Source organism: Gymnoscopelus microlampas (genome assembly GCF_963454915.1).
Source record: "Gymnoscopelus microlampas genome assembly, chromosome: 16".
Lineage (NCBI taxonomy): Eukaryota > Metazoa > Chordata > Actinopteri > Myctophiformes > Myctophidae > Gymnoscopelus > Gymnoscopelus microlampas.
The window spans coordinates 37,195,920-37,212,999 of record NC_139953.1 but is presented as its reverse complement, the minus strand read 5'-3'; the positions used below and the strand labels follow the sequence as shown (position 1 = coordinate 37,212,999).

Sequence of the window (17,080 nt, the reverse complement as noted above, 5' to 3'; positions counted from 1 at the left end):
TCCTAGATTACTCTGGCAGCCCACGGTTGGATCTATTAGGACGCAGATCTGCGTCCCGGGCAGCGGATGTGTTAACAGTTTTTTGAAAAAACCTATGTTGCTATTTCAGTGGTTCTCAAACTTTTTCATGTCAAGGACCCTCAAAATGATATGTATTTGGCCGCGGACCCCCATCTCAAAATATTTAGTTCCAGGGACCCAAAGGGAGGCAAAGATTTGAGTTACAAATGTTAAAAATACATATATTCAAAGATTTGCACACATTTTCAGGATTTTTTCAAAAATAGCTAAAGAAATCTAAAATGACACAGATTGCGTTGCCGGTCTTAATGGGTTAAAGGTGCAGTACGTGAATTGTTCAGTAACAGAGATCACTCCCTGTCTCTCCAGCTCTTTAGTAAACACACACATACATCTTACTTGTGAGCTAGTAGATTGGAATGTTTGTATAAATTGCCTAGTCCAAAAAAAATACAGACGCCAGGTTGAAAGTGGTTAATAGTAACGATCGGGGGAAGAGGTGGTAATAAGTTCATTGCAATTACTGTGCATATGTGTGTGTGTGTGTGTGTGGGGGTGGGGAGGAGGAGAGGAGGGGATGCATGCATGGGGGAAGTTTGCGGGGTCTGTGAGTGTCTCTCGCTGCAGGCAGCTGCAAACGAAGACACCCGCGGCCGCTGAGAAATTGCTGCCACATGTTTTTTTTTGTGTTGAAGTGGTCAATGACAGTATCTTATGCATCTCCCAGCACATCTTATTATAGGTCTCTTGGTTTACGCATCCCCCCCCCCCCCCAGAGTATAACAAGATGTACTCCGATTTGTATCCCCGCGCGCAGCACAGCTGCTTTCGTCCTCAACGTACTCGCACATACCCAATACATTTGTCATTGTGAAGTGCTTGATTCCCCCCACTATTCCCCCGAACTCTCAGCTCTCAGTGGTGGAAGGTACATTTAAAGTACATTTACTCAAGTACGTACTTGAGTATAATTTCGAGGTGTTTTTTACTTTAGTGGAGTACTTCCAATTTTCAATCATTTTACTTCTACTCCATTACATCTCAATATTGTACTTTTGCTCCACTATAATTATTTGAAAACTTAAGTCATTATAGCTACTTTGTAGATTTTGATTATTATTACAAAACACACATTAACCACTAAAGCCCTATATGCAGTACAGTTCGGCCATTTGAAAATAGCAGATCTACAAGCTGACAATGCGTCGCGATGCGACACATTGTGAGCTTGTAGATCTGGTATTTTCAAAATATTTTTTATACATTTGAAAACTAGTGAAACGGGACATTCTGCATAATGAGTACTTTCTACTTATGGTACTTTAAGTACATTTTGATACCAATACCTTTTAATTCCGGACTTTAACTTGTAACGGAGTATTTCTACATGCCAAGTAAAAATAATTTAGTGCGTTTTTCCACCACTGGAAGTGCTTGATTCCCCTCCCTCTTCCCCCGTACTCTCAGCTCTGCACTCTCATCATGTCACGGCTGGTTTCATCCTTCCCTTCTTTTCCTTCACACACAGGAGAGTTCGGGGAGGTGTGCAGCGGCCGGCTCAAGCTCCCGGGGAAGCGGGACGTGTCGGTCGCCATCAAGACGCTGAAAGTGGGCTACACCGAGAAGCAGAGGCGGGACTTCCTCTGCGAAGCCAGCATCATGGGCCAGTTCGACCATCCCAACGTCGTCCATCTGGAGGGCGTTGTGACCAGAGGTAATGATAAAAACACTTTAACACATTGAGTGTCAATCGCGTAGATCTACGCGAACCTATTTAAAGCCGCCACGTGCCAGTCGCGTATCCGAAGAGGCGCTTTTTTCTTTTTTTCGAAAAAAATTCACATTGCACTTTTTTCAATTTTCGATACGGCACATTTCATTGTAGCACCACCGGAAACTGAATTATTCGGGATCCGATTTTGCCGATCCCGTCGGCCTCCGTTCTAATGACGAAACTGAAACGCCATTTTCTCCTCGCTGATCACTGTTTAACATAAACCGTTCTAACTACAACATGGCGGCTCCGTTTGACACGTGGTTTTCACTGGTCGAACCAGGCAGATCTCTGCGATGTTTACAAACAGTGCAGAGCTCAATCTTAAGGATTTTAACAAGGTCTATGGCGACGTGAAAAAATAAAAAAAACAAAAAAATAAAAATAAATCGTTGGCACTGGTGAGTACATTATGAGATTAACCTCTGGCATGGAATTAAAAGGGATCCCTGAGTAAGAGGCCAATTATGCCTTAATGCATTATAATTGCCCTGTTTAACCCATTAAGACCTGAGGCTGATTCTACAAAATGTCTTCTAAATACTTAACAGTTCTTTGAAAAAAAAAAAAAAATGTTGCTACATCAGTGGTGCTCCAACTAGTCATGTCAAGGACCCCCAAAATGATATGTATTTGGCCGCGGACCTGCCAGCCTCAAAATGTGTTGTTCCAGGGACCCCCAGAAGCAAATATTTGAGTTAAAGATGTTTGCTTTAAAAAAAATACATATATTCAAAGATTTTACATTTTTTTTACGATTTAAAAAAAATAGCAGATCTACAAGCTCGTAGCGCAGCACTAGGTGCCGCGCTATGAGCTTGTATATCTGCTATTTTTGGATAGCCAAAGACATCTTAAATGACACAGATGCGTTCCAGGTCTTAATGATGATGTCATTTGTCCATGGTCCAGCCATTTATTTTATTTTATTTTAGTTATAAAAGGCAATTAGAATGCATTAAGGCATATTTGACTTATTAGGCAGGGATCCTTTAAAAAAAAATATATATGTTAAAAGAATATTGGAATAGAATCAGGATCTAAACTTAAAGGATCCATATGCATGAAATTATACAGTATTGGCCTTGTTATGGTGGTATTATCCATTTTATAACTTGATCAAATACAACAAAACATGTCAGAGCAAATGTACTTTTAGTTCCTAATTAAAAAAGAGAGCAATACGTGCTGTTCCTTCTGGCAAATTGTAACTAATTAAATACTGTTTCCCATCACATCTAAATGCAATTATGCATTTTTATTCTAGCTTGTACATTGTAATACAGTTTATTTATTTGTTATGTTTTGAGGTAAAAGTACCATCGCCAGAACAGTGACATTGTATCTGATAGAATTAGTAACACCCCCGTGTTCTGCACTTTCCCATTTCGACACTGTAATATAAAGGAACAGATGGTAATTTTTAATTATAAGCCAGAGAAACGTACGGCTAAAAATAACTAGACGGAGATGGCAGCAGTTTTACTAGAGTCAGTTTCTGGCTTGCCCGCGACTTCACAAGCAAACTTGTGTATTTACTGTATGTGTCAATTAACAGACGTTTAATTGTTTTTTGTTTTCAGGGAAGCCAGTGATGATCGTGATTGAATACATGGAGAACGGTTCACTAGATGCTTTCCTTAGGGTGAGTACGACCCAATAATAATAATACAAATTTAAAAACTTTCCAAATGTTTAACCCATTAAGACCTGAGGCCGATTCTACAAAATGTCTTCTAAATGAAAAAAAACTCATGTTTCTATATCAGTGGTTCTCAAACTTTTTCATGTCAAGGACCCCAACATTTACATGTATTTGGCCGCGGACCCCTATCTCAAAACATTTTTGTTCCAGGGACCCCCAGAAGCAAAGACTTGAGTCAAAAATGTTTGCTGTAAAATATATATATATATATATTCAAAGATTTGCACACATTTTCACGATTTTTCAAAAATAGCAGATCTACAAGCTCATAGCGCGGCACTCGGTGCCGCGCTATGAGCTTGTATATCTGCTATTTTTGAATAAAGTCTAAAATAATGCTTTTTAGCTCAAATCAAAAAGTGACACTGGTCTTAATGGGTTAAAAAGATTTCACAGTCTTTCAAAAACATATTCGAAAAGTGTTCAAAAACAGTAAAAAAAACTGTCGATCTACAATCTCACAATACTTTGCATCGTGAAGCTCTGTGAGCTTGCAGATCTGCTCATTTGCACGTGTCACTGACATAATGAGGAATTATAAAATAGGGCTTACGTGGTGAATCCGTGGTTTTGCAAGAACGTGAAACCTATTATGAAAAAAACACATTTTATGTGTTTTACGGCCCATTATTCGTCTGGGGGGGGGGGGGGGGGGCGAAAACCAATGTAAAAGAATCTTGAAAGTCTTATAGACAAGCTGGAAGTTTGGACTTGCAACTTGTCTTGTGAATATTATTATTAATCCAGTGCCAGCAATGCTGCAGTGCTGCCTGACCTACATTTCTCCCTCTTGGTCAGTGGAAATGGCCGACCTTCCTCTCCTCTCCTCTCCCCTCCCCTCCCCTCCCCCCCTCTCCTCCCACTTTGTTTGAATTACAAATTATATGTTGGTTAAAACCACGTAAACCCTCTATACTTAGTAACTTAATACTTATAGCTCTGTACTTGGTCCACTTTTTATGTTTCCCTCTGCACTAAAAACCTACTCTAATCTAATTGGCTGTTTTTCTGCTGAAAGCTCCTCCCAGAATAGGGATGCTAGGGTTCAAAGAGTTAACCCATTCAATCCAGGAACGCATCTAAAGATGTCTTCTAAATCCTAAAAAAAAACAACCTATGTTTCTATAGACCACTATAGACACTACTGTATATCTCACACTTTTTCATTGCAAGGACCTCCAAAATTATATGTATTTGGCCGCGTACCCCCATCTGAAAATATTTTGTTCCAGGGACCCCCAGAAGCAAAGATTTATATTCAAAGATTTTCACAAAATAACATTTTCGGAAAAAAATAGCAGAAAATAGCAGATCTACAAGCTCATAGCGCGGCACTTGGTGCCGCGCTATGAGCTTGTATATCTGCTATTTTTGAATAGCCCAAAGTATAAAACAACGATTATAGCCAACATCTAAATTGACACAGATGCGATCCGGGATTGAAACGTGTTTAAAAAGACATCCCAAGGATAAAACAACAGAACAAAGTCCAGTACTTATATCCATCGCCTCACAAACAACCTTCTCCTCTCTCTCTCCCTGTCCTCTCTCGTCCATCGTCCATACAGAAACACGACGGTCAGTTCACCGTCATCCAGCTCGTCGGCATGCTGCGGGGCATCGCGGCCGGAATGAGATACCTGTCCGACATGGGCTACGTCCACCGAGATCTGGCCGCGCGCAACGTCCTCGTCAACAGCAACCTCGTGTGCAAAGTGTCGGACTTCGGCCTGTCGAGAGTGGTCGACGACGACCCCGAGGCCGTCTACACGACCACCGTGAGTTCAATTAACGCCCCGGCATCTCTCACCCATCCCATCCCGTTGTGTTTTTAGCAGCTGCAAGCTGCTCTACAAACAGGCTGAGTTGAGATGTGACACCTAAGCGACACCTAAGCGACACCTATTTGTCATTGGCTGTCCTGGCTGTCCTTCACTACTTTAAGCCCCCCCCCCCCCCCCCCCACACACACACACACACACACACACACACACACACACACACACACACACACACAATACAGCATGCAGCTGCTAATAATATGACTGTCAAGTCATATTTATTCTTGTTTTTTTCTTCTTTTTTTCTGCTACCCCACACACCTTTTTTTTGGAACACACACGTTATTATTATTACCCACAGTGCAGTGCATGAAAATGAGAGCAGAGAAATTCTTACTTGGAACCCATCACATCCACCACCACACAAATGCAACCGCAAGCAGTATCTCTGCTTATATAGGTTTTCTTTAGGGGTTTCTTTAGCACTTTTTTCAACCTGGCGTTTCTGTTTTTTGGGCATGTCATTATAGGAGAACATAAAGAAATAAATAAAAATAAAAAAACATCTGACATTTTCGAAAACTTTTCGCACACCCGTTTTGTTCACAAATTGCCGCTCTACAAGCATTCTAGCAGTGGTGTAAAGTCACTAAGTACATGTACAAAAGTACTGTACTTTTATTCAGTATTTTTACTTTACTGGAGGATTTCCAATTTTTAGTACTACTCCACCACTACATCTCAGAGGCAAACATTGTACTTTTACTCCACTACAATTATTTGAAAACTTTACTACTGTAGTTACTTTGTAGATTTTGATTATAATTACAAAACCACTTCAGCCCTGTATACATTTCGGCCATTTGAAAATAGCCGATCTACAAGCTACCGCGACGTATTGTGATCTTGTAGATCTGCTATTTTCAAAAGATTTGCATGCATTTTATACATTTGAAAACTTTGTGAAATGGGACTTTCTGCATAATGAGTACTTTCTACTTTTGGTAACCTTAAGTACATTTTGATACCAATACTTTTGTACTTTTACTCAAGTACATTTTGAATTCCAAACCTTTACTTGTAATAGAGTATAGAGTACCACTGCATTCTAGCCTCACATTGTTGAGCGGCTAATATATGGCTTAAGTGGTTATGGTTTATTTTACCTTTCTAAAGATTGTCGAAAGTCATCTATTTTTTTTCTTCTTTCTTTCTTTCTTTCTTTGGCTCACCCTGTGTATATTATAATGTTGAAACTCTTCTCTGATGTTTTAGGGGAAGCTGCAGGATATAATGAATGTGATCTTTACTCCCGCCACTGACCTGCGTTTTACTGAACAGGGCGGCAAAATACCCGTCCGGTGGACCGCGACGGAAGCCATCCAGTACCGTAAATTCACCTCCGCCAGTGACGTGTGGAGTTACGGCATTGTCATGTGGGAGGTCATGTCCTATGGGGAACGGCCTTACTGGGACATGTCCAATCAAGATGTGAGTTATAGGAGTCATTCAGCACAGGTTTCTCTCATTTTACTGTATAGTGTGCTAAGGAGGAATCACACAGCCTTTAACATTAACCACTTGAACCCCAGCAATCCTTAACATTAACCGATTAAGACCTGGAGACGCATCTGTGTCACTTCTTGATTTGAGCTAAAAAGCATTATTTTAAACATTGGCTATTCAAAAATAGCAGATATACAAGCTCATAGCGCGGCACCGAGTGCCGCGCTATGAGCTTGTCGATCTGCTATTTTAGAAAAATCGTGAAAATGTGTGCGAATCTTTTAATATTGTTTTAAAGCGAACATTTTTAACTCAAATCTTTGCTTCTGGGGGGTCCCGGGAACAAAACATTTTGAGATGGAGGGTCCTTGGCCAATACATATACATTTTGGGGGTCCTTGACATGAAAAAGTTTGAGAACCACTGATATAGAAACATACGTTTTTCAGAATACTGTTGAGATTTAGGAGACATGTAGAATCCGCTTCAGGTCTCAATGGGTTTAACACAAATTTGACAACCATGCTTATGCCTTTACTTGTTCTCCTCCAAATCCATCTAAATTATTATGACACACATTCCAGTTCCAGTTGTTTACAAAAGGAATTAATTAGGTCCATAGAGAGAGGAAAAAACCTTTCTCAGTTTTTGAATTTAGTTTTTTTTCTTCTTACTAGATGTTATTATCCAATTTAATACATGAACTTGTGCTCATCTTTGTTAAGAAACAATAAACAATAAAGAAAAAAAACATTTTAGGAGTTTGCATGTTCTCCCCGTGTCATGAGGCATGAGCTCGGCCCTGGCCTCCCTAGGCTGGTGAGGGGGAGTGTAGCGCCCAGGATCACTTAGAAAATTGGCACCGGGTGAAAAATAAGGGTTACAAAATCGCGGGATAAAAAAAAATATATATTTTAGAATCGCCATCTAAAGCAGTGTTTCTGGGCCAGTGGGAAGGTCTCCAAAAGTGGGTCATGACATCTTCTAATAGGGTTGAGCAACTTTTAAACAGACAGATACGTTTTGTGTTTAATGGATTGACTTCATTAACACAAAAGCCAAGTCCCTGTGTGAAACCATTTGAGAACAAATAATCTAAAGGAATTCCAAGATATGCTGGCAAGATCGTGATAGTGATAGTCGTTCCATAAAAATTAAATTAAAGAAAATAATATCACAGTTAAAAAAAACATAACATTCTCAAAGGCATTGTCATGGGACCCCTGGCGAGGACATGTTGGCCTGTATGAGTGTCCAGGGCTTAATTAGTTCAAGAAATCTTGATGAAATCATGCCGTTTGCATCCACCCCGGTGGAACTGTAATCTCAATTTGGCTTCAGATGGGAGTCTTAACCCATTAAGACCTGGAACGCATCCGTGTACTCATTTTTAGATTTCGTTGAGCTATTCAAAAATAGCAGATCTACAAGCTCATAGCGCGGCCCCGAGTGCCGCGCTATGAGCTTTGTAGATCTGCTATTTTTGAAAAATAGTGAAAATTCCTGGCAAAATCTTGGATTACATATTTTTTAAATATTTAGTTCCAGGAACCCCCAGAAGCAAAGATTTGAGTTACAAATGTCCGCCAAAAAATATGTATTTTTAAAATAGTTGCACAACTTTTCATGATTTTTCAAAAATAGCAGATCTACAAGCTCATAGCGCGGCACCGAATGCCAAAAGAAAAATAGACAGATAAAATCTAAAAATTACACACAGATGCGTTGCCGGTCTTAATGGGTTAAGTGCAAGGCATGCATAAACGCCGTCTTATGAGGGATTCACAAAAGAAGTATTATAATTTTAAAAAAAAAGAATGAAAAATGCTTTTAATTCAGCTGGCCTTTAACCTTTTATAATGAGCTATGGTAATGGGAAACCGTGGCGAATAGCAGCAGGGTTGAACCGGTTGTCACTGAGTCACGCACAAACCCTACGAGTTTTGTGCAGCTGTGAGAATTTTTCCCACTAAATTGAACTTGATTAAGCAGTCACAAATGTAAAGAAATAGATCAGCTCTGATTATCAGGTTGAAAAGGTAAAAGGCCCAGAAGTATGCTGCGACTGCAAAACAGCAAATTAGTCACGCTGTGTCCTAGTCTGTGCTGTCCTCCTCTGGGGGTACACGTCAACCCAGCAATGCATAACAAAAACTTCTGTGAGCGTGTGCGCGCGCTTGCGTGTGTGTGTGTGTGTGTGTGTGTGTGTGTGTGTGTGTGAAAAGTATACTCAGGTATTTTGACCAAAACTTTTAAGGACCATACCGCCTCCATTGTCTATTCACATAGAACTTCGGACATATATACCATATACTGTTCATAAACATAGACTGTTTTCCCTTTAATGGGTTTATTTTTAGATATTTTCGCCAGGGACTACTTTCAGCAAGGTTTTTCAAGATGCTTTAAAACCACTTAACCTCTAAGTGGCTTAGTTGACTTACTAAGTATACTTAGTTGACCGGAGTCCCCCAGGCATCTATACCCCACCATCTGCACACTGAATATCTTTGCCAAAACTTGCAGATGTACAAGCTCACAATGTGTTGCGATGTTTTTGTTTTGTGACGCGTTGTGAGCTTATCGATCTGCTATTTTTTGCAGAATGTTCACCCGAGAATAGGGACACACTAGGGTGTGTGTAAAATAGCAGATCTACAAGCTCACAATGCTCACAATGAGCGAGACGCATGCTCACAATGCGTCGCATCGCGACGCATTGTGAGCTTGTAGATCGGCTATTTTCAAAAGATTTTTATACATTTGAAAACTGAAACTACATTTGAAAAGACTAGTACTTTTTCCACTGGTTTCTGCAAGTCTCTGCAAGTTCATTTCCGCACCGTACTGAAATACATGGCCTCCTCGAAAATCAAACAAACCCAACGGCACAGAATGCTTTGGAAAAAAATCGGTCAGGTCAGTCAGCTGTAATGTCAAGTATACCTTTAGTCACAGTCAGTGGGTACCGTTGGGTTCCCCCCCCCCCCCCACAGACAAAGACCAACTAAGGTTTCTTTTGTAAATATGGCCATAGAATGCACAGCCGCAAGACCACATAGTCGCAATATGACAGGTGTGTGAGTCCACGTGGGTTCTTGCTTATTTGAATAGCCCATGACAGGAATAACAAATTAATGTAGTACGCAGGGAAATATACACAGCCCCCACTTCCATGGAATTAACCCATTAACGCCTGAGGTTCCGATTTTACAGTTTACAACAGTTTTCTGAAAAAAAATCATTGTTTGCTATTTCAGCGGTTCTCAAACTTTTTCTTGTCAAGGACCCCCAAAATTATATTTATTTGGCCATGACCCCCATCTGAAAATGTTTTGTTCCAGGGACCCCCCAGAAGCAAACATTTGAGTTACAAATGTCCGCTTAAATATGTATGTTCAAAAGATTTGCACACATTTTTCACGATTTTTCAAAAATAGCAGATCTACAAGCTCGTAGCGCGGCACTCGGTGCCGCGCTACGAGCTTGTAGATCTGCTATTTTTGAATAGCCCAAAGAAATCTAAAATGACGCAGATGTGTTCCCGGTCTTAATGGCTTAAAAAGGAGAAAGAGAAGCAGCACAGAGCCCGAAATCAAAGGTGCTCACCGCCCCTACAGTACTAGCGGTCTGCGCGGCATTGACTTTTTAATGAACTCTACACTAAAGGGCGCACGTGACAGAGAATGGATTAGAGTGTAAAAAGGACATGCAGATAGATCTCTTTTTTTTGTGGTATTATTCATTAGGGGGCTGTGTAAATCCAGGCCTATTGTCAAGAGACACAAACAATATTGGAAATGCAGGTCGCGGGTGAAAAACGGTCCCTCCTCTTGTTTGCTTTAATTAATTGTATTTGCGTCCGCCGGTATAATGATAGACGTGGGCAAGTCGGGGCCCACCGATACCTCCTCCGCCCATCGCCATAGAGACACAGGTGCACACTCGACATTATCCTCGCAAAAATGTCCTCCATTGTTGTAGCACGTAGTTCCCAATCACTTTAACCCGTTAAGACCCGGGACGCATCTGTGTCACGTTTTGATTTGAGCTAAAAAAGCATTATTTTACACTTTGGCTATTCAAAAATAGCAGATATACAAGCTCATAGCGCGGCACCGAGTGCCGCGCTATGAGCTTGTATATCTGCTATTTTTTTAAATCGAAAAAATGTGTGCCAATTAATATAAGTATATATATATTTTTAAAGCGAACATTTTTGACTCAAATCCTTGCTTCTGGGGTCCCTGGAACAACATATTTTGAGATGGGGGTCCGTGGCAAAATCCATATAATTTTGGGGGTCCTTGACATGAAAAGGTTTGAGCACCACTGATATAGAAACATACGTTTTTCAGAATACTGTTGGGATTTATAGGAGATATTTGTAAAAATCGGCTTCAGGTCTTCATGGGTTAACAAACCTGCCACAGAACCAGTACAATCCAGTTATAGGCTGTTGAATTCTTTCAATGCACTTTGTCCCCAGTTGCGGTAATGATGGAATTATTGCATGGCCCATGCAGCATTGACATTCACAAACATTTCAGTGAAAAGAATGAATTGCACATGAGGGGCGGTAAACTGATTATTTTTTACTTTTGCTAACATGGTAGCAGGGGAGAATAAAAGACTTGATCTGAATTATTTAGATAATACGGAAGAGCTATTGTATTCCACGCTACCGCATTGTCTTCTTCGCCGTCTCATTATACTAAATGTGAGCTCCAACCAGTGGTGGAAAGTAACTAGGTACATTTACTTAAGTACTGCACATAAGTACAATTTTGAGAGATGTGTACTTTACTTGAGTATTTCACGTTTACAATCATTTTAGTTCTGCTCCACTACATCTCGGATCCAACTATTGTACTTTTACTCCACTACAATTATTTGAAAACTTTAGTTACTAGTTTCTTTGCAGATATAGATTATAGTATTATAAAACATACATTAACCACTTTAGCTCTATTTTATACCTAGGCTATTTGAAAATAGCAGATCTACAAGCTCACACCTGGTTGAGCTTGTAGATCTGCTATTTTCAAACATTTTGTACTTTTACTTTTGGTGCTTTGGAGTATATCTTGATGCCAATACTTCCGTAGCTTTACTCAAGTACATTTTGAATTCCGGACTTTTACTTGTAACAAGAGTATTTCTATATTGCAGTATTGATACTTTTACTTAAGTAAACAATGTGAGTACTTTTTCCCACCACTGGCTCCAACGGTTCTCATTAGGTCCCTATGTAAACTCAGCAGCGATGTGTGCACCATTTTCTTTGAGATAAAATTCAAGTGCCGTGCTTTTGGACGAAATAACCTGATGCCCCGATTCTGTCTGCATTGTCCAGGTCATAAAGGCCATTGAGGAGGGTTACCGCCTCCCGGCCCCCATGGACTGCCCCCCAGGATTGCATCAGCTAATGCTGGACTGCTGGCAGAAAGACAGGGCCGAGCGGCCCAAATTCGATCAAATAGTCGGCATGCTCGACAAGATGATCCGCAACCCAAATACGCTGAAAACCCCAGTAGGAACGTGTACGAGGTAAGAAACAATTCTCGTCAATTTCAATGTTTTATAGCTCGCTCATTGCCTCTGACACAATATTCTGTGTTTGTTTGTTCATTGTGTAGCTTGTATTGTGTTTTCTTTGCATGCTGTGTCCTAGCATGCCAGATTTCTAATTGGGGCCGATTAAGACTTGAACGCGAGCTTCTGTTCACCAAAAAAAAACATGAACAACTTCCCAGGGAATGAGAATGAGTTACGAAACCCAGCATGATTTTAACCCTGTAAGACCCGGAGAAGCATCTGTGTCATTTTTGGATTTGAGCTAAAAAAATGCATTATTTTACACTTTGGCTATTCAAAAATAGCAGATATACAAGCTTGTAGCGCGGCACAGAGTGCCGTGCTACGAGCTTGTAGATCTGCTATTTTTGAGAAATCGTGAAAATGTGTGCAAATCTTTGAATATTTATTCTTTTAAAGCAAACATTTGTAACTCAAATCTTTGCTTCTGAGGGTCCCTGGAACAAAACATTTTGAGATGGGGGTCCATGCGGCCAAATACATCTCATTTTGGGGGTCCTTGACATGAAAAAGATTGCGCACCACTGATATAGAAACATATGTTTTTCAGAAAACCGTTGGGATTTAGAAGACAATCGGCTGTACAATCGGCTTCATGTCTTAATGGGTTAAAATGCGAGGTTTTTGCACAGCAGAACTTTTGAAGTCTCACTTTCCCATACATTAGCGGACGATCCAACGCATCCATTCGCCCTGCACTGTATAGTCCCGCTGATGAAAGATAAATCCCGGGACAATCAATATCACAAAACAGCTTATATGGCTCCACGGTCAATAGGAGGGGTTTTAAATCAATCCCCGTAATGAGTTCCTGGGACTTTAAAGTAGTGTGGGAACTGACGACCCCTCGCTGACATTTGTCAAATGAATTCTATTTGCAGTCAGGGAGCATACTTTGCTGGGGTTAGATGGAGAAGGGGTGGGGGTGGCAAAAAAAGAAGAGGAAAAAAGCCTAAAGCAGATTATTTTCTTGGCTGGGGCTTTTTAGTAAGCAGATAAGAAAGGATTCTGATTCAACAGACACTGGGCAAAAAAAGATATATTTTTGCCTTTCACAAAGAACATGACATCAGCATCTGCGTGTGAGTTCGATATTGATTGAAAGCTCAAATCAGCTTCAGCTTGTTCCTCCCTCGCAATTTGCCGCATCACTGGAGGCGTTCGTTCGCTCGCTCGCCTCTCTCTCGCTTGGTCGTCCTGTTCCCGGCACTGCTCCGGTGTTGTGTTGTTGTTGTTGTTGTTGGTGGTGTTTTTCTCTCCCCTTTTCTTTTGTGAAAGTGTTTTTCTTTTTGTCACGCAACGCCATACATAACCCGTCATCCCTCTTGCTCGTCACGCAGGCCAATTAGTCCGCTGCTAGATCAGAGCACGCCAGACTTCACCGCTTTCTGCTCCGTGGGGGAGTGGCTAGAAGGCATCAAGATGGAGAGGTACCGGGACAACTTCACAGCCGCCGGTTACAGCTCCCTGGAGTCGGTGGCGAGGATGTCAATCGAGTACGTATATGCCCCGTGTACAGCACACAGCCCCCTCCTTGCCTTGCATATAACCCATTCAATCCGGGAACGTGTCTCTTGTCATTTTAGATTTCTTTTGGCTATTCAAAAATAGCAGATATACGAGCACATATGAGCTTGTAGATTTGCTATTTTTTGAAAAAAACGTGGACAATTTTTGCAAATCTTTGAATATATATATTTTTTAAAGCGAACATTTGTACGGTAACTCAAATCTTTGCTTCTGGGGAGGTCCCTGGAACAAAATATTTTACAAATGTTTGCATTAAAAAATATATATTTCACAAATTTTAACGATTAAAAGAAATATAGCAGATCTATGAGCTTGTAGATCCGCTATTTTTTTAATTGCCAAAGAAATCTGAAAACGCGTTCCCGGTCTTAAAGGGTTAAGTACAACATACAGTATATATAATGTTTATACGCTTTATTTATTTTTGTCAGGGATAGAGGTTTTCTCCCCCCCCCCCCAACATTTTATTTTGGCAGTTGCCAGGATGTCAGATGTTATCATTACAGAGTGAGTTAATGCCTGAAAACCATTAGAAAAAAAAAATGAAAAAAGCACATTTCCGATTTCCTTTTAACATAAGGAAATGGCTTCACCTAAAGAGACTGCGGTTGTTTATTTCCGTACTTCCTGTAAAAGCTTTTTATCTACATTGTTATGACTGTAGCCATGATGTCAATTCAATCAGTACCTACACATAGTCAAGATGTAAGGAGTTAATCACGGTACAATAAGTTCATACAAACATGTTAAAAAGTTAAAGAATTATTATTATCATAGATTTTTTTTGCCATACTATTCTATACTAGTGCAAAGAATACATTTGAATTATCATAATTTTGCTCCATGAACAAACCAAACCTGCCACGTTCTACTCCCCCCTCCCCCTTTCCATTTTCACATTATTAAAATGCCTAAGGGCTATTTCATTCCATTTATGTATTTCATAGGGACAGTTATTGAACGGCCGCGTCAAATAGTGTGCGATGTAAACACTTTGCCGTACAGCAAGAATGCTAATTTTACATCCGCGCTCCCTAGATGCCGGGTAACGGGTAAAAAATAAAGCATAACAATAATATTGTTATGTTATGCTACAAATCTCAAAGTGGGGTCCATCAGGCACCCTCAGGGCTCCTTGAGGCTGTTCCAAATGGACCCTTTACCTGACTCTCAGAATAATGAGGGTCCTTGAAATTAAAAAAAAAGTTTTAGAACCACTCCTATAAATGTTTGCTTGTTTATCCCATTAAGACCTGAAACGCATCTGTGTCATTTTTTGGATTTGAGCTAAAAAAACAAACATTATTTTACACTTCCACTATTCAAAAATAGCAGATATACAAGCTCATAGTGCGGCACCGAGTGCCGCGCTATGAGCTTGTAGATCTGCTATTTTTGAAAAATCGTGAAAATGTGTGCAAATCTTTGAATATACATATATTCTTTTAAAGCGAACATTTTTAACTCAAATCTTTGCTTCTGGGGGGTCCCCGAAACAAAATATTTTGAGATGGTGGTCCACGGCCAAATACATATCATTGTGGGGGTCCTTGACATGAAAAAGTTTGAGCACCACTGATATAGAAACATAGGTTTTTTTTCAGAATACTGTTGGGATTTAGAAGACACTTGTAGAATCGGCTTCAGGTCTTAATGGGTTAAAACAAAAAAAGCTCCATGGGGGCCACAGTACATTGATTTATGTGCGCGGCAATGAATGTCCTTCCCGTTTTTTTGTCTTTTGCAGTGACGTGATGAGCTTGGGGATCACTCTGGTGGGCCATCAGAAGAAAATCATGAGCAGCATACAGACTATGAGAGCCCAGATGCTGCATCTTCACGGCACTGGGGTTCAGGTGTGACTGTGGGACTATTAAAGCCGGCAGTGCCGTGGGATAAAAAAAGGACAACCACAGGACAGGACAGGACAGGACAGGACAGGACAGCACAGGACAAGACGGGACAGCACAGGACAGGGCCTAAAGAAAGAAAAAAAGAGCTAACTGAAGCAGTGCTTCGGCAAGTAAACCCGGGATAATCGTCGGAAACTCTTCCGGCCGCGTCTGGAGCGAAATCATTCCTTTGGTTCCTCGATGAAGGATAACGGTGTGTGTGTGTGTGTGTGCGCGCGCGAGTGTGTGTATGTGTACCCCCTCCGCTACAACTGGGAAATAAGTAGAGGAAAATGAATTTTGAAACACTTTTTTTTTTTCTTCTCTCTCTACTCTTCGTCTTCTTTTTTCTGGAAGATCTTCGGCACTCAACCACATATCAAACGGAGCATTGGAATGGGGTTTGACGCTTGTTGCTTTGTTCCTTTAACTTAATGAATGGTTTAAATGCACACCATTGCGTATAGATTTCTTTAAAAAACAAAGAAAAGACGAAAAAAAAGGAGAAAAAACTAAGAAAAACGAAATATCCCTCTTTTGCGGTGGTTTTCTGTACCTCCCCTATCTTTTTTTTCCCCTTCTTTTCTACATGGTTACTTTTGTTTGTGAAGACCACAGTGATGTGTCGTGGTCAGGGTTGCCAGATCTGCTTATTATAATTTCCCCGCAAGATTTTATTAGAAAATAACCGATCTACAAGCTCACAACGCGTCGCATCGCGACGCGTTGTGAGCTTGTAGATCTGCTATTTTCAAATAGATGATGTATATGTTAAAGTGCTCATGTGGCCCATAGACGCTTCTTTTGGGCTGGTTTTCCTAGACCTGGTTTGCTTGTTTCTCTCACAGAATCTGGCAACACTGGTTGTGGCGCATATAGACTTTTTTTTTTTTTTTTTGCCTTTTTTACTTTTTTTCTTTCCTTTTCTTATATTTGGACTTGACAACAGGGTAAACTCTCTTCCGGAGGAGAGGGCAGCGTGATAACGCAGCGTCTGAACTTTTATTCGGCTGGAGCTCAAAAAGGAACTTATTTAAACCAGCTTGTGTTAAAAGACGCTGGTGCTGTTTTAACAGTGTGCAGTGCGTTGTGTTTCTCCTCCATGTGACATATTCTTCAACTTTGGTTTCAGATAACATGTACACTTGGTTATATTTTAGGCTTATACCGGAGTGTGTGTGTTTTGTTTGTTTGTTTGTTTGCTGTATACTTTTTTTTCTTCTTTTTTTTTTTTACCCTGATCTTGGATGCTCATGATTTATGACAAAAATGC

General features: G+C 40.5%; 1 protein-coding gene across 1 annotated transcript in view; it reads left to right on the top strand.

The window, feature by feature from the left end:
* Positions 1–16,588, top strand: part of epha7 (eph receptor A7) — a 123,618-nt gene extending 107,030 nt beyond the window's left edge. Inside the window, 7 exon segments of the mRNA XM_084083182.1 lie at positions 1,550–1,735; positions 3,379–3,440; positions 5,069–5,278; positions 6,557–6,772; positions 12,144–12,337; positions 13,726–13,881; positions 15,663–16,588. Of these exon segments, the coding sequence (XP_083939308.1) occupies positions 1,550–1,735; positions 3,379–3,440; positions 5,069–5,278; positions 6,557–6,772; positions 12,144–12,337; positions 13,726–13,881; positions 15,663–15,777 (1,139 nt within the window). The 3' untranslated portion in view covers positions 15,778–16,588.
* The last annotated feature ends 492 nt before the right edge of the window (positions 16,589–17,080 follow it).